The sequence below is a fragment of the Mixophyes fleayi genome, chromosome 4 (assembly GCF_038048845.1).
Source record: "Mixophyes fleayi isolate aMixFle1 chromosome 4, aMixFle1.hap1, whole genome shotgun sequence".
Classification (NCBI taxonomy): Eukaryota; Metazoa; Chordata; class Amphibia; order Anura; family Limnodynastidae; genus Mixophyes; species Mixophyes fleayi.
Window position 1 is genome coordinate 339,673,005 of NC_134405.1, and position 17,770 is coordinate 339,690,774.

The following is a 17,770-nucleotide window of genomic DNA, read 5'->3' on the forward strand; positions in this document are numbered from 1 at the left end:
TTTTGTAAACCCCCCCTGTCAGGGCCGGATTAACCATAGGGCTAACTGGGCTACAGCCCAGGGGCCTCGGGCATCCAGGGGGCCCTTGAAAGTGCTCAGCAGCAGTATTGATCGGTCGGGGGCGCCCCCGGCACGATCAGTGCTGCTGAGCTCTGTCACTGCAGTCCTTCAACGGCGCGCTGTAGTCTCCTTACTGAGGAGATCTTGTGAGTCACGAAATCTCCTCAGTAAAGAGCGTACAGCGTGCCGGGAAAGGAGGTAAGTGCCGGGGGGCGGGCAGCTCGGGTCACGGAGGGGGGCCCTCACGGGGGAGGAAGGGGGCCCTCACGGGGGAATGGAGGCCCTCTTAGCCCAGGGGCCTCCATTCCCTTAATCCGGCACTGCCCCCCGTATAAAGTGACGCTATACCCAATCAGCAGTCCAGCTTGTGTTCCCACAGTACCAGAGCTTTAGATTATGTATGGTCTTCAAGCATTTAAGAGACAAAGTTCCCACCAGCTTCACTTAGGGCGACATGCTCATCAGTTCAGGCTTTTAACTACTGATTGACATCCAAGGACGCTGCGCTGTGTCTTCCATTAACTCCCACAATAGTGCCCACACTTCCAGGAATTGCATTAGGACCAGGAGACATACACAGAGTGTGCTGACCTCTGCACAGACAGACGTAGATGTCAAGATAAACTCTTCAGTCAACAACTTCAGACAAGAAAAAGGATTCATCGTCTAAACCAGCCACAAGGAAGACAATGGTTGGGAGACAGTATTTATTCATGCACATAAACCACAGCGCACAATATTGATCTCTCTCCAGGAATAAAGTGCGTGCAGTCAATCCCTGGAAGTGAAGCTTAATGCAGGCAGAGGCTGTGTCCGCCCTCCCCCCGTATATCTACACATCACAGATATAAAACACAACAAGCAGGGGCTGAACGGAAACTTGGCCATTATTGGGGCATGCTGCAAAATATCAGTGCTTTATAGCAGGATAATCGCACGTGCCACGTGCTCATACAGACACAAACTAGAGAGGTTCGTTTCGGACAAGCAGTGATGAAATTTCCCAGGAGTGTGATGAATTCAGCCTTGTTCTCTTCCCAGATGGAAACGTGTTAGACAAGGGGGATCTAGGAGACGTCGCCCACGCAGTCTCATGAAAAAGCCCTGTGTTTGTGGCCGCCACTCCCAGCTCTGGACAGTGTGGATTGGCCCAAACCTCAGAGGCCAGACCCGATTTAATAACATGATAGATGTAAATAAAAGCAGCTTTTTAGGAAATAGACATAATATACTTATCTCTCCCCTCCCCCAAACACCTCAGCTAGCAAACCGAAATTTAAAGAACATCAAAAGTTTTAGCTGGTAGAACGGCAGGGGTCAGAAGTGGGTCCTGCAGTGACTGTACCCTGTGAGGTCTGGTAATTGTACCCCCTCCCGACATTAAGGCCTGGGGAGATTTGAAAGCGCAGTCTTGATTGACTAGTTATCAATTTGACAGTCAGAATAAACCGCCCAGTCATCTAATCAGGTGTGCGGACATTGCTTTTATTACATGTAAAACGTCCTTGCCCCATCCTACTCCTCCTATTGGCCAGAGCCGACTTTTCTTCCTCTGCCGACCAATGCACGTTGGTGCTGTATGAAAGGGGGCTCAGAGTATTCCAGGAGATGAATGTGCTGATTGTGTGGGAGGCAGTGACCTGTCCTATCAGATTGTTTTAGTGAGACTGCAGATAACTGAGCCAGTATCACGATGTGAGGGGGGGTGGGGGGGTGGAAGCAGCAGGAAGACACAGACTGAGAGTTATATAGTGGAAGGAACAGGGTCCCCAGCAGCACAGAGTATATCAGGAGATGAGTGATGTGTTAGTGAGGACAGGGCTGCATGTGACAGGGGCAGTGACATGATGTGAGGAGGGGAATGGAGGCAGCAGGAAGCCACAGACTGAGAGTTATATAGTGGAAGGAACAGGGTCCTCCAGCAGCACAGAGTATATCAGGAGATGAGTGATGTGTTAGTGAGGAGAGGGCTGCATGTGACCAGGGCAGTGACATGATGTGAGGAGGGGAATGGAGGCAGCAGGAAGCCACAGACTGACAGTTATATAGTGGAAGGAACAGGGTCCTCCAGCAGCACAGGGTATATCAGGAGATGAGTGATGTGTTAGTGAGGAGAGGGCTGCATGTGACCAGGGCAGTGACATGATGTGAGGAGGGGAATGGAGGCAGCAGGAAGCCACAGACTGACAGTTATATAGTGGAAGGAGCAGGGTCCTCCCGCAGCACACCATAGCGATAGGATTCTCCAGTGAAACTAATCTGGGAAGACTGTGGTGGTAAATGCTTCTCTATATGGAAAAAAGTTTAATACCACATGTTTCATACTGTTAAAATGTTGCACAATAAATATTTAAGCTTCAGAGTATGTGAAGGGCATCAGGAACAAGGAACGACTGAACCTGCTTGGCTGTGTGACAGATACGTAGACATCCGATACCAGCGAGGAGATCGGGTGTCCTGCACATAATCCCAGCTCTCGGCTGTAGAGAGACAGGTGACGGGCGCGGCGACTGCCACACTCAGCAAAGTGCTAAATGTTTCAGGTTGGTGTCAGGTACGAGATCCCTTCTATAGGAAACCCGAAGTAGAAAACAGTACCCAGCCCTGCACACACCTTGTGTGACATGTCCATCCCGGCCTGTACATTACAGCTTCACTTTACTGATTACACAAAAGTAATGTTACTTAGATGACACAGGAGACAGAGACATCCATAGATCAAGGCATATTGCTGCCTATATAAAAGAAAACACACCTGGCTCTCGTCCTCCTCTATCGACTTTGCAATTTAATATCCTTGTTATACATAGATTTATTTTCAAATTGCATAGCAGCAGAAGTGTACACGGTCCAACAAGACAGTTAGAGGGAAAATTCTCACAGTAATTAAAAATAAAACAAAAACTTGACGTATAGAAAGGACATGTGAGGACAACCCCAATGTCCCCTCACTCATGAGTAAGTGATAAACAAAGGGTAAATACTATTTCATGGAATTTGGTGCTGATCATAGTGCTCCTCATACATGTGGCCCAGACTGAATTTCAGCCTTTTTTTTTTTTATTAAAATGTTGTATTGTTCAAAGAAAAACTTCATTTCACTGCTCCCAGCTGGTCCACATGTCAGAATCTCACCGGGGTTCAGGACTTCTAAAGCTTTGGGCTAGAGCTAGGGAGGAAAGTCCAGAAGAGAGGATGTATGGGAGGTATTTCCAGCATATATGAGCCATGGAGAGGGCTTTACACCATCTGATCTGGTCCAATTGTAACCCCCAACCACCCCTCTCTTTGGTGTTAGTAATTCATGTTTACACCCAGGTCTCTGGCCCCCACAGACAAAGTCACATACTAATTTGTGGATCTCAGAAGAACCTCACAGCACCGTTAATAGGACTGCCTGGAGAATACACAGGTTTGTTAGGAGAATTCATTTTTATTATGTTGAGTCTCCCAAGAGAATTACTGGGTTACGCAGCCTTTGAGGTCTCTTTGTAAAATTGGCAAGATTAATAGTTCAGCAAATGTAATACCTAAATAACGAATCTGACTAAATTAGACACTAGCCTTTTATTAAAAATCAAGATTGGAGATACTGCCGTGTGTGTCTACAGCAGCCCCTGAACCTACTACCTCGAAGTTTTATAAGATGCTCTTGGACAACAGGTTCCGCTTCACACCCCGATTGGTGGAACAGGGACCAACCTGGGGCCAATAAGGATGACGATTGACCTAGAATATTTCAGATAGCGCCTTCTCGCTCTCTGAAAAAATCATTTTATCACTTACCAATAAAACATTGTCCAATGCAATTGTTGTGGTTCCAAAGTTCAAAGATATTCAATTGCAAAATATAGCAGGCTTTACAGCAAGCTCTTATTATGCATTAAAGATGTTACAGCTCTCCCCTAATGTAGCTGCAGCATGCTGGAGATGTAATACAGCAATGGCTTCCCTTATACATATATGGGGGGAATGCAACAAGCTCTCTAAAGAATAACTGGAGGAGAGGAGCTGGCTGACCCTGGTCTGTGGCTTCCAGTATCCTCCAATGTACCTACCTCCAAATACAGAGTAATCTCTCTTGAAACATTAAAATAATGCAGCAAACACTAAGGTTCCCCCTCCCCATTAATGAATGCGGGGGGGTGCGTAGAATTTTATAGGCAAATTATTAAATAATCCTGGCAGCAACAGATACCCCGAGTTTCACTACTTGGATTTGCGGGTTGGTGTTGAAGGATTCGCTCACATTGAGGAGCTCATTGTCTCAGATTATCATCATCATCCTTCTATCTGGATGTACTCATTTAATCTCCCTGGGTGAGGCTGCTGATCCTGTGGATCTCCCTTTACCTGCGCCCCCCTCCCCTCTGCTCTACCTTCTCGTTTCCCTACACAATACCTTTTTATATTACACTGTTGCCTTACAATTCTGTTACGTAGGCAGAAGGGGGATATATAGATCAACGTTCTCTCTCTGCCTTAGTTTTAATAACTAAAGAATATATAAATATATGGTGCTAAAGAACACCCTCCACATCATAAGGATAGTTCTGTGACCGGTATAGAAACACTGCCTTCAGCTTCACATGCTCTCCACACTCCTCTGATTTGTACTATCTTGTATGTCACAGTAGGTGACCCCATATAAAGTCATTTCACCATCTTACAGCGCCGTACTATACAACAAGAGGACGACACATAACTAACAGAGCAGTGTTGCAGATCAGGGGTGTCAGCCCTTCATTCCCTGAAAAGAGGCGAGAGACGAGGGAGTACTTACTGCCAGATTCCACCTGAGAAATGGGAAACGCCAGCAGCTCTTCCCCAACTGCGCTGTTATAGTGCGGACGCGGCGTTTAGGGCGGTCTGCGCAATTGTTCAGATAGGAAGAGGCCTATAACTTCCTACATGAAGATTTTTTAGAGCTCATGGATAGGAATGGCTCCAGAGACTCTTATTTTGTTCTATTTTTAATAGTATTATTTCAAAATATAAAAAAAAACCCTGAAAGATGTGAACTAGAAAAAAGAGAATTTTTTTTTTTTTTTTTTTTTTTTCAAAAAAAATCGAGCTGAGAGTTTCCGGCGGGTTTGAAAAGTGGAGACATTGCCTATAGCAACCAATCACATTCTAGTTATCAATGGGATAACTAGAATCTGATTGGTTGCTATAGGCAACGTCTCCTCTTTTCAAACCCGCCGGAAACTCTCGGCTTGATACATTTACCCCTTGCTCTCTAGACGCCCTGTCCTATGGGTCTTACAGCTCCCGCTCATCTTATTAATAACAAATAGCTTATTCTGCATTAATAAATCTGGTGTCTGTTTGTTAAATAAACGTCCATTATAAGAAGAAAGGGGGGGTGGGGGGGGGGAGCTTAAGTGGAGTCTACATGACCAAAACAGTTCATCTTATGTGTTCCAAGTATTGGTTAAACCTCTGACAATCCCCCCTGGTGACCGGTTCACTTTAGTTACAAAACTTGTTTTGTTTTTTAGGATAATGCCACATCTACTTTATTTGCAGCGATGCAGAAGTTTCTTTGTTAAAGTGCTTTCTGGTTTTAAAATTTGCATTACAGCCAGATAAGCTGAATCTAGCCAAGAGGCAGAGAACAGGACTAAAATATCCCCTCTGGGCCCACAGACACAAACACAGGAACATGCTATGGTTCAGGCTTCCTGGCTCCATATAAGGCAGAGATGTATCATCACACCATGTACACAAGGGTCAGTGTGTACAAAGGTCACAGATCAGTTGCCAGCTACACACTGGTGACTGGGGGAAAGGTCCATTGTGATGTAGAAATGTCTAACACGAGGCAGCTTTATGAGGGGAAATTCCAGGAAAATGTAAAACTAATCATGTACAGATATTGGCCTATAATGCACTGTACTCCGGCTGACTGCAAATACCCATATAATCTACAGCGTCGAGCGTGCTGTTTCGAACAGCGAATGATGACTTCACCAAGTAGCGAATGCAATCTATTTATATAGTTATAAGTCAATGATACTTTACAGGTCATAATGAGATTATAGTAGACTTGATACTACCAATGCATGAGATCACCAACCAACCCCATCATTCTGCCGAAAGAGAAAACTGATTTACTCACCATCAGTTTTTGATCAGAGAGAATGATCTCGGGGCACATAATACAATGTAAGGAAACATTAAGCAAACAAGATAGATCTCACCAAATATTAGCAGCTTTAGGTAAAATGGTTTAAGAACAGGAGCTAATGGGCTGCACAAGTAACTCACTCTACTGTACAAATAGGCTGATAAAATGTAAGTATTCGCAGGTCTGACTCAGCAAAAATAAGGTTACAACACTTCCCAGGTGCCCAATTAGCCAGGAGCAATATTGCACGTTCCTGGTTAACTAATCCCATAGTGAACAATCGTCTTTGCACGGAACAGAACCCAAGAGCCCGTCACTAAGATCTATTTAAATAACTGTGAGAAGGAGGCACCTCGACTATGCCTCAAGCTAAAACTGTCCTTGGAATTGAAGGCAGTCTAGTTATCATTAATTCCTGCCCTTCATATAGTCCTTGTGCAGGTGAGTATACAAAGGTCATGTATGGGGCCATATAAAGTGCCGAGCACTGAGCTCTGTTGTTGGATGAACGCCTATCGCTGAGAGTGAAACATGTTTCTGTAGAGATCAATTGCTTTGGTGCGTGTGACCTCCAGGGTCCCCAATAACAGGACATATCTGAACTGTAGTACTAAAGAGCTTCTGGCTGTATTATAAAGATCAATGATAGCCTAGCTGCATACACTGCACTTAAATGTCTCACTGTTCTTGGGAGACACACACACACACACACAAAGTGTTTACAAACATATGGCGTTACCACTGCACCTTAAGCTCTATATATTGCAATGTAGCAGATCGTTACTGTCTATTAAAGAGGTGCAATTGGCAATTGCTTTGATACTTCATTAAATAGATTTGATTTCCTGGAAACTTCAATAATACAAGGATAAACTGATCTGAATGGCAGTCGGGGTGTGTAGATGCAGTCGGGTTAATGGATAGAATTCTGCTATACATCTGAACCGATAGACACGTGTGTGTGTCTCTATAGGCATTGTTATTAGGTCACTGTTAATTTACACTATGGTCAGCCCCAGAATCTTTGCATCTTTTTACATAAAGAAACAGAATCCTCCCCAGTAAACACCAGATACTGGTTTCCCGAAAGATCTTACAGTAATTTTATACCTAGCAACCAAAGCCTGGATCGCGGTATCACATGCACAATTGGAGCCTGAGGAGTCTTTCAATAATGTAGAAACCACGTGAGATTCAGAAGGAAGGTTTTTTTTAATTGTCAGCAATATTGGGCAACATTAACGTTTATAATAACATCCTTTCTGGGCCTATTAACACAAACACAAAGCCTCACGAGATGGAAAGTTAATGAGAGTTTAGGTTGGATGTTGATGAGGATGTTGCACAAAAGGGGCACAAAGCAGATTTCAAAACCCACAGCAAGAGATACTGGATTATTACAGGAGCCCGTGTGTACCCCTGAGATGGTGTATAATGTTCTGCAGCGAGCAGTGTAATCCTACGATACATGAGTGCAGAGGATACAGCGTTTAAGCAAACACGCTTTATTTGTTCTTTTTAAAGACACACAAATAAAGGGTTCCATGTCCGGAAAAAAATGGATATTGGTATGATCTACATACACAGCGATAGCAACAGTGACCAAACCTAGAGCCTGTCACTGAACCGAATTTGATGGGAGTCTAGAAGTTCCCAGGATACACTGCCAGCAAAGCTTCTGGCTGAATGCACATACTGAGACTTGTAGTTCAACCACAACTACCGCTCCAGAGACTGACCAACCCTAAAGTAAATGCATTTACTAGAACAGTGCTTTGATATTGGGGCATCATAGATAAAAAGAAAGAGACTCATTTATTCCAGGTATATCTAAAAACAACTTCCAGAACCAATCGCCAAGAGTGTAAAACCGCAAAGCAAACGCTCTTTTGCGAGGTCACGTGCTCACATTTGCCGGCCAAGATGGACACAATGTGATATTATGTTGAGATTTACTTTAGAACTCTTATCATAGTCTTGCACGTCAGGCCGTTCCAGTCATCAAGACGTATCCATAAAATGATTCAGATTTAATAAAGACATAAAATGTAATACTCTGTGGAGTTTAGCAGTCAGGAGATACAGATTATGTCCTTCCCACGCCCTGTGTCATGTGAATTTGGGAGGACAAGGAATTAGCAATCACTGGCCAGGATTAATGTCAACCCAGTTCAGAGCTGGATACACAATAATGCAATTATTGTGCACATCACGCGATAAACGACCATTTGTTCAGATATTGCAAGAGTTTGCACACTCCCGCGATTATGTTTTATCATAACAAAGCACATCACAGTTTGATTTGGTTTTATAAACTTTCTAAAAATCATAATCATCGATGTCAGGCAAATGTGGAAGCGTGTACGCGCTCACAGCCATCTGTCCAACACTCCTCTGTATATCTGTAGAGTCTACAGAGTCATGATCTTTTCATCAGATTGTTATAAGAGATGAAAATCACAGATCAGACGGTAAATTGTATAGGTGTGGACATGAATCTGCATGATCACTTCACTCGCTGGAAAAAAAGTTACAGAAATCAGAGATAGAAGTGTGTACCCAGCTTTAAATCACGTCTCCCAGCTCAAATTACAACAAAGCGTTCAGCGAGGGGCAGCGCAAAGTCCTCTTTGCTCCCCGATTGGTCTGGATGGGCGTACGCACGCAAAGTGGTGGCATTTGTGGGGCAGTAGAACATTGCGTCTGCTGATGGCGGAATGAGGGCGCTCCTTGTACAATAGGGAGTTTTTGATGCGACTATTGTACGTTTGCTCGGCGTGCTACATAATTTACCTCTACCGCGTACATTCAGACCTACAGCTCTTTATCACAGGAGACCGAGGCAGCCAGTATTCATAAACACATAACTGCTGCTTCCAGTGCTGACTCAAGCTCAGAGAACTCAAGTAGAAATAACTGTATTAACCAAGTTCACTGCATCCCCTTCGTATCGAGCTGGGTCCTTCCAGGACAAGTTTAATGCATTCACCATGTGCAGGGGAAGGTCACCTTGAACCATCATTAAGAGCACTGGAGTATTATGTGGGAGGGGGGGGTTCGTGCACACAGAGCAACATTCCCAAGGACAGACCTCTCCTAATGGTACAGGGAACCCCCAGAGAACTGCCGGGATGATGATACATGCTCCTGTAATACCACAATACAATCCTGATTTTCCTCAGTCATAATATATTACACATCCTTACAATACACAACGCACCCGCAGGAGTAAAAACAGTACCCATGGGCTGTGTTAGTAACAGGACTTGTGAATCGCCAAGTACGAGCTATTGTTAGAATACTCTGTACATCAGATATATTTTAATTGGACTTTTTCTCTAGAATACTTGATGCCGTGCAAACAGTGATATCCCGGCTTTATCCCCTAATCTTTCGTTCCCACAAATTCCTTATCAGAGACATATTTGGGAGATTAAAAAGTAGATGTTGCACATATTATTTTAGTATAGGTGAAGTCAAGAGCTCCTTTGAGTGTTATTTTCCTGCCTAAAACGACACTGTCAAACAATCTATTTTAGGTCCAATCTAGAAATGAATTGAGAAATAAAAAGAGTGATCCTTGGTGTTACAGATCGCTGGCTTGTTCCTGCCCGTATCCCCGGGGCTACGTTTACTGAGCTCACCATATGGCTTCCATTGTAAGTTCTCAGATTTACACACGTGTCCATAATACAACATGATGGGAGGGTGGGGCGCTAGCCCAGGGATAGAGAAGCCGGTATCAGACAATGCAGGAAATCAGATGCCAAGCAATTAAGATTCCCAGCCTGCGGGGAACACAGGATTGCTATTATTTTGGAGACAGCAATAGGACATGGTAATGGTACACTACTAGCACACGGCAGGGTTACTATAAACACAAGCTCCAACTAACAGCAGGTAAATGCCTAGAGGCCAAAATGTATTAAATAGGAAACGCTTGGTGGATTTTAATCTATGCAAAAAAGGAAGGAAGTGAAGTGATCCTACACCTGGTGCAGCTCAGGACATCGCAGCTTCAACTTTACACAACATCCGTCCACAAAACTGAGGAGTGACAAAATTCCTGGACTCCATTGGCTCATTGGACAGGTTCTATTATATAAAGAAGTACATTTTCACAAGTACATGTACCCATAACTAACCCAAACCAGCCTTCACCCTCCAGCAGGTGAATGGATCAATTACGTTGGATGAACTCTGCTTTATATACAGGCGAGTGTGACACATCACTACTCTGCTGCTGGGGACCCTGCTCCTTCCACTATATAACTCTCACGTCTGTGACTTCCTGCTGCCTCCATTCCCTCCTCACATCATGTCACTGCCCCTGTCACATGCAGCCCTGTCCTCACTAATACATCACTCATCTCCTGATATACTCTGTGCTGCTGAGAGTAATCCGACAGGCGACATGATATTTTATCCCCGCTTTAAAGCTGGGGACATATATAGGTGCAAAATGTGAATACTGATAAAGAAAATATAAAAAGAAAAATGAAGATGCTCAGACTAGTTAAACAAATTGTTAAAAACAAAAGGAAGAGGAGATCATATTTCTTGTATTCATCCAAGAGGTGCTCAGCAGTTATTAGTGTGTATACGCTCCCACGTCAGACCACATGGCACGCAGCAGGGTGAATGTTATCCTTGGCTCACATACATCCAGAAGTGGAAGATGAAATTAGAATGGATATTTAAAGAAAAGCAAAAACAAACAAAACAAGCTGCAGAGTTTCTCACCAGTCACCAATCTATAGGATTAGAACCACGAGCACACCTTGAATGTTAAGTGCGGGAGACATAAAGCTTCCAAGCCCCCTTTAAATTAAACCCTGTTAAAGGCTGACAAAGTCTTCAGGAAAGACAACTATTCAAACAAAAAATACATAACAATGAAAAACAAACAACCCCACAGACAGGCTGCTTGTCTCTCTTTTTGGCCGATTGCTTTGTTTTTGTATTAACTGAAGAAATGTTTAAAATAAGTGAACAATAAACATTTTCCAACATCAAACAAGTTCATTTCCACTTTGTTTTTCTAAAGAACACTATAAAAATAAAGATAATTCGAACAGAAGTAAAATCCAACAGTGACTGATATAATGGAGGTAGGTGACCAATACGGACGGCTCATATACTGATCAACCCCGTAGGGGGACCCAGAGGCGTTAACAAGTATATTCTGTATTTGGGCCTTTAAGGAAAAGCCTACAACACACAAGATACCGTCAATGTTTCCTTCATACTGATCTCATGATTAATGAGTTTTTATGGAGTTATAATTTAAGCATGAGCTACAGCCATGTACCCCCACCCCCCCATGGTTGTATTGTCATCAGAGGGACACCTACATACTTTGACAAATTGCACATTAATCCAGACATCTGCAAGGAGACAGATTTAGCCCACGTGTGACCATTGTATGACACCGACAATAACCAGCCACATTCTGGTACCATCGGGGCTGGTACAACGCTCAGAAGGTGACCACACAGCTCACACACTGCGGCCAATACTAGATTTCATAACCACATTTCTGTGCGTGTCCAAAGTTATTTTATTCATTTCGATACGATCCATAATGGCCGTTTTATCAAATGTAAGATCACGACATATAACGTCAGTATTAACTCAAATATAAATGGTGTTCTCAGGAGATGTTCTCTGTATACGGAGCTGCTTATGTGCAAACCTGTGCTTTATAATGTTTGTATGTAAACAGAAAACAAAAGACTTTCACACTTCTTCATGCTCAGCTGATCCATCACAGAACCAGCTCATGTGAACTCTGTCTGTATAACCAGTGTTTGTACAAAGGAGCTTCTACCAAGTAACAATGGGAAGTACAGTGTGTCCGGCACGCAGAGAACATGTGATAGATAAGAGGCAGCCAAAGGAACAAAACAGATGAAATTGGCCGGTACAGACCAGACGTTCTCTCCTACACTGCGGGGACACAGGACGGACAACACCAGCAAATGTGCGAATGGTCCTCTCTCAGATACATTCTGGTTCTGACCCTCGCTGTGTCAGGACTGGGATAGTTCTGTGCCACAGGGGACTAGAACTCACCAGGATCCTGCACTACAACTACAGTTCACTTGTAAGGGGTAAATGTATCAAGCTGAAAGTTTTCCGGTGGGTTTGAAATAGTGGAGATGTTGCCTATAGCAACCAATCAGATTCTAGCTGTCATTTTGTAGAATGTACTAAATAAATGATAGCTAGAATCCGATTGGTTTTTCAAACCCGCCGGAAAACTCTCAGCTTGATACATTTACCCCCAAGTCTTAGTTCTTATGCAAACGACCATATACACACCACAAATCCAGCAACGTACCCACATTTACTGCACCTTATTCATAAGTGGTATCTAGGAATTCCCTAGGAGCCACGTCATGTCAAACCTACGGCTTATCATTTCACATGGGGCGGACATGTTAAAAAATAAAAATAAATAAAAGTCAGATCAAAACACTAACTACTTCCAACCTCGTTACATTTCCTCAACCCCACAGCCCAGGTTTCTTTCAATAAACTGCTCATTTCACTTCCAGCCAATGGGAAAGCTGTGGTCGCTGATATTTTAAAAAGGAACCTACGTAACAGTCTTCTGTTTTAAAGTCACCTCTTTACTTGGCTGAAACGGTGAGCCGGAGACAGACAGACATATACAGCATCTACAGAGAGCAGTGCTAAGAGACAAACGACTTACATTATCCTGGGCAGGTGCCAGGAGGGCACACATATCTTGGTACTGGTCATTCTGGGAGTCTGTACCCTCTGAGGCGACTGGCATGTGTCCCCTGCGCAGCCTCAGGACAGACTCCTCACTGACGCTGCTCCCCTCCTGCTCAGGTTCTTGTGTGTTCATGGGATGTGGGGGTCCCTCGGTATTAGCCCTCGTGCTGCGCAGCCAGCCAGGGTCACAGCGATGATCTGCAACTAAGAAACACTGAATGTCACACACGGATATAAATCTCACACTACAACCATTTAAAAAGAGAGTAAACAAAAGCCATGCAACACAAACAGACAAAAGCAGAACTCACTACCATTGTGTCCGGGAGAGAGGAACATTCTTTGGGGCAGGCACACGGCTTCTGAACAGAAAAGAGCTTCGATAATGCTCCAAACAGCTAATAACTGTCTGTGTGTGTCGTAAAAGTTATTCATTTAGTAAATGCTAGAAAGATCTGATAAGATCCAGTTTATCAGCACCTGTTCATAGAAGGCAGGTCTCTCGCTCTCCATAAATGCATTAACAAAAACAACATTACAAGATAACACTGGTGGGTAAACAGACCATTCGGTTAATTGTTTTAAAATATTAATGTCATACTATGTTTCCATCTCATATGCATACAATCAATAGTGTCACAGGGTAGCGTACATACTGTTGTAAATGAAGGTAATTTAAAAGTCCATATAGATCACAGCGCAGATATCCAATACAATCCAAGAAAATAAAAAGTTTGTTTTAAGACTTTTTACATAGTGAACTTAAATCAGCTGACTGGAAAACCATAAATCTATCTGGGGGCCTAATAACTGAGCAGTGCACAGCTGTTTCTGGGGAACACACACATTTAGTCGGGCACGTTGTGTCTCCGAGATAATGTACTGATCTCCATCTGTGTCCTGCTGCTTCTTTACTGGAAGTCCTGACCCCGGGAAGATTCTGCAGAGCTGGCAGGAAAGGACACATCTAAACACGCAGCCGGAGGGACCTGATCACATGCTTTCATAATTAGGAGCTTAATATGCAAAACAGTGCTCAGCATTAACGAAGAAAAGGCGCTCAAGGCTGATTAACCAACTGGCTGAGCAGGGTAGGGCTTACAGAACAACTGGGCAGACAGCCACTTATAAACTTAAATTAACCGTTTCCCAATAATTCAGATAGAACCAGAGCTTGTCTGAAAACATACACTGCACCCCCCCCCCCCCCAAATACATGAAGTTCTCACAAATGACAGAACATTAGAAATAGAGTAGAGATTACAGTAATACCCCTCCCCCATTATCAGTGGACCAGGACAAAATTGCTGAAAAATCTAGGAAAGGTCCGAACAACAAACCAAACTAAGTAAAATCAGGGAAAAATGGTTTGTTCCAGAGTAGATGTCTAGGCAGTGTAAAGGGATAAGATATTATTAATAAATAACAATGCTTAGGGAAAGTAAAACAATGGAAGCCTGTGTTTGACAACCACAAAGCAACAAATATATTATACAGAAATCACATCATCACTGTATAATATCTAGTAACAGAACAGCAGATTAGCACAATAACCAACTCTCCCAGATTCACTTACTGTGAATACATTTCCTACCACTGTCCAGACTTGCGTCATTGACCAGACAGGCTTTGGAAAGAGAGCAATTAGGATTTGCAAACTGAATGAGCCCATTTTCTAGGTGTTCAGCCATCAAACTGTATTTATACTCCACTACATGGAGTTAACCATGGGTCAAGGGTTAAAGTTCAAAGTCAGCTCGGGTCACAGTGAGCCAGGATAAAGTACCCCATACTGAAGATATCTATTTAGATAACCAATATTTAATAAATAAAAATAAGGAACAACCAGATAATGGATACTTTTGAGGGTTATTCATTAAAACAAATAAACACTATATACATACATCAAATGGCACATTGGTGACAGACAACATTTCATCTTATTAACATCAGAAGAACACAAGTCACACATCAGCCCCTATTACTGATCCGGGCTGGTCGTGCTACAGGCGTGGTAGCTACATGATGAATCAGTAATAGGATTACAACCCTAAAAGCAAAACAGTCACAGAGACAATGACATGGGAGTATCCACGCTTCACCCACCCACACAGTGCATGCACCCTTCTCCCAGTCATGGCTCTAATTTACTAGTAAAAGGGGAAATCACAAACCTTCTAAACAAACCTAAGTCTCCCTTACTCACCAAGCGGAGGAGTAATATAGTAAGATACAACACAAAGGTGACACAAGAAGAAGTTTGTTGGTCACTGACCAAAGCTAATGCAAAAATAAACGGACAGTCACAGAACCGCAGGACACAGCCCTTGCGATGATGTCTTCAGTCTTAAGTCCAACACACGGACCTGCCCAAAGTTACTGCGAATAGCTCTAGAGATGAGGCTTATTAAGTACTAAATGCCACCAGCACTCTGCAATTATCTGTATAGAACCTGGCTTCAGATCTGGAACTGCTCAGCTGCTTGTTCAGAGGACTTAGATGAACATCCCACAAAAGGTCCAAATGGACCATCACTGGCCTAACAGACGTCCGTACCAGGATATTTTCTTGACCCCTGTGCAGCAGCACAATCCGGAAACACATTGGTTCTACATATAGGGAAGATGTCTACAGAGGCTCAAAGTGTGTTCTAACCCCAATAACCAAATGTTCCCATGCACCTCAGTCTCTCCCATTCTTCACTCAGACGGTGACAGCCTCTTCTTCAAAATTATACAACAAATCTCAATGTTCTCCCAAGTTTCAATATAACAGAAGAGATCTCAGATTTCTATATTGCTACCCGCAAAGCGAGAACATACTGGGTTACCATCCTTTCTGTTAAGGTGTCTGTCACCTATGCTGTGAATGAAGACTGAGGGCAGAACCAATATTCATCAGGAACTAGGCAGACTAGTTAGGTCACTGCTACCTAGTGAATTCATAGACTACATTCTCATATATTTTATGTCAGCTGCACTGTAAGTGAAGGACAGATGCACATTAAAGGAACACTAAAATACAGGTGGCTGAACACAACAATGTAATAACATTCAGTGTAAGTTTTGCAGCAGGAAGTCCGAATCAAAGTCTATTAAATAACCTAACAATTAACAACTCCGCTAATGAACAAGCACATACATGTCAGATACCGTCATGGTACAGGAATACATACATATACATCTGTGGGATGTCTTACCTATGGGATCAGCTTACATTAATGGCAACAAATACTCCACAAGTACATGCTACTTCTGGGTGATGCAAATCACTCACTAATAATTACACAGCACTTTGCTGTAGATACTGAACAGGTTGGACCATTTCTCTGTATTTTTATGTGCGATATATAAATAAATGCTCCTTACACCATCAAATCCAACCCGGTTTTCCAATTACCTCCTATACCCTGTTCATGCCATCCATAAACACTGCCCCTGTCACATACAGCCCTGTCCTCACTAACACAACACTAATCTCCTGATATACTCTGTGCTGCTGAGGACCCTGCTCTTTCCACTATATAACTGTCAGTCTGTGGCTTCCTGCTGCCTCCATTCCCCTCCTCACTTCATGTCACTGCCCCTGTCACATACAGCCCTGTCCTCAGTAACACATTGATACAGGTTACTGCATCCAAAACACTCGCCTCCTGCAACACAATCAGTTGGCTACAGGTTGTCCTGTCCCCCGTCTATTCATACCTGGGAGGGGGGGTTGGCACACAGACAAGCAGGAAAAGAATAAGAAAAAGGTGCTCTGATCCCAAGTAAAAAATCCTCATGGATAATATCAACATCATCCATGGTGGAATTTAAAAAAGGTAAATGATAATACAGGGTGATGTAGTGAGAGCAGCGAGAGGGCTGTTTGAAGGTAAAACACCCCTTGTTCACGCTGCTTCTACTCCTAAGAAAACTACAGTTAATTTGCCCAAGTTTTCACTGTAATTCTGGTTCATGATCACCAGTGGCATATCACCATCATCAACACCATCAATTATTTATATAATGCCACTAATTCTGCAGCGCTGTACAGAGAACTCACTCACATCAGTCCCTGCCCCATTGGAGCTTACAATCTAAATTCACACACACACACACACACACACACACACGGGTCAATTTAGATAGCAGCCCATAAACCTATTAGTATGTTTTTTGGAGTGTGGGAGGAAACCGGAGCACCCGGAGGAAACCCACGCAAACACGGGGAGAACATACAGATTCCACACAGATTAGTCCATGGTCGGGAATCAAACTCAGAACCCCAGTGCTGTGAGGCAGAGGTGCTAACCACTGAGCCACCCTGTATATATGATGTCAAGAGCCTACTAGGAAACAAGTGCCCTCATTTTGAAATGATTACTTAACCCAATTACCAGATGATTGAATCTATACAATTTTGCTGTGTACGCACGTTGCTAAAAACTGGGCAGATTGAACAGATGTAAGATGTAAATTGTACAAACCACATAAGAGCATTTACCACATTCTGACACAACGAATACAGACTACAGCAATTTACTCCATTTCAAATTAAAGCCGTCATTCACATATGTACACAAGATCTGCCAAGCCCTGTCATTTCATAATTCCTCTATTAAAAAGAAAGCCCCAGGGTGAGTGTAGACACCGAGCAGGTGCATGGAAGATTTAATACTGCACGCAGGTGTTTGTACTCATGCGGGAAAATGCTGCTCTACTGCGAGACCCCAATACACAACGTCACCACAACATACATGTTTACAGAGAAAGGCAACATGTCCCTGCCAGCCTACGTAACAGGTGATCTCCATTCTCAGACTCCAAATAGTGTTTAACACAACAGACAAA

At 43.3% G+C, this 17,770-nt stretch overlaps 1 protein-coding gene across 5 annotated transcripts in view; it reads right to left on the reverse strand.

The window, feature by feature from the left end:
• Positions 1–17,770, reverse strand: part of ADIPOR2 (adiponectin receptor 2) — a 39,330-nt gene that overhangs the window by 9,235 nt on the left and 12,325 nt on the right. The window contains exons 1-2 of one of the 5 annotated variants that reach the window (XM_075210631.1): positions 13,781–13,916; positions 12,909–13,132 (exon numbers count right to left, since the gene is read on the reverse strand). In XM_075210631.1, the coding sequence (XP_075066732.1) occupies positions 12,909–13,132; positions 13,781–13,901 (345 nt within the window). In that variant the 5' untranslated portion in view covers positions 13,902–13,916. Of the gene's footprint in view, positions 1–12,908; positions 13,139–13,248; positions 13,289–13,780; positions 13,917–17,770 lie in introns of those variants that run through there. The other 4 variants (XM_075210629.1, XM_075210630.1, XM_075210632.1 and 1 more) reach the window with 4 other exon arrangements.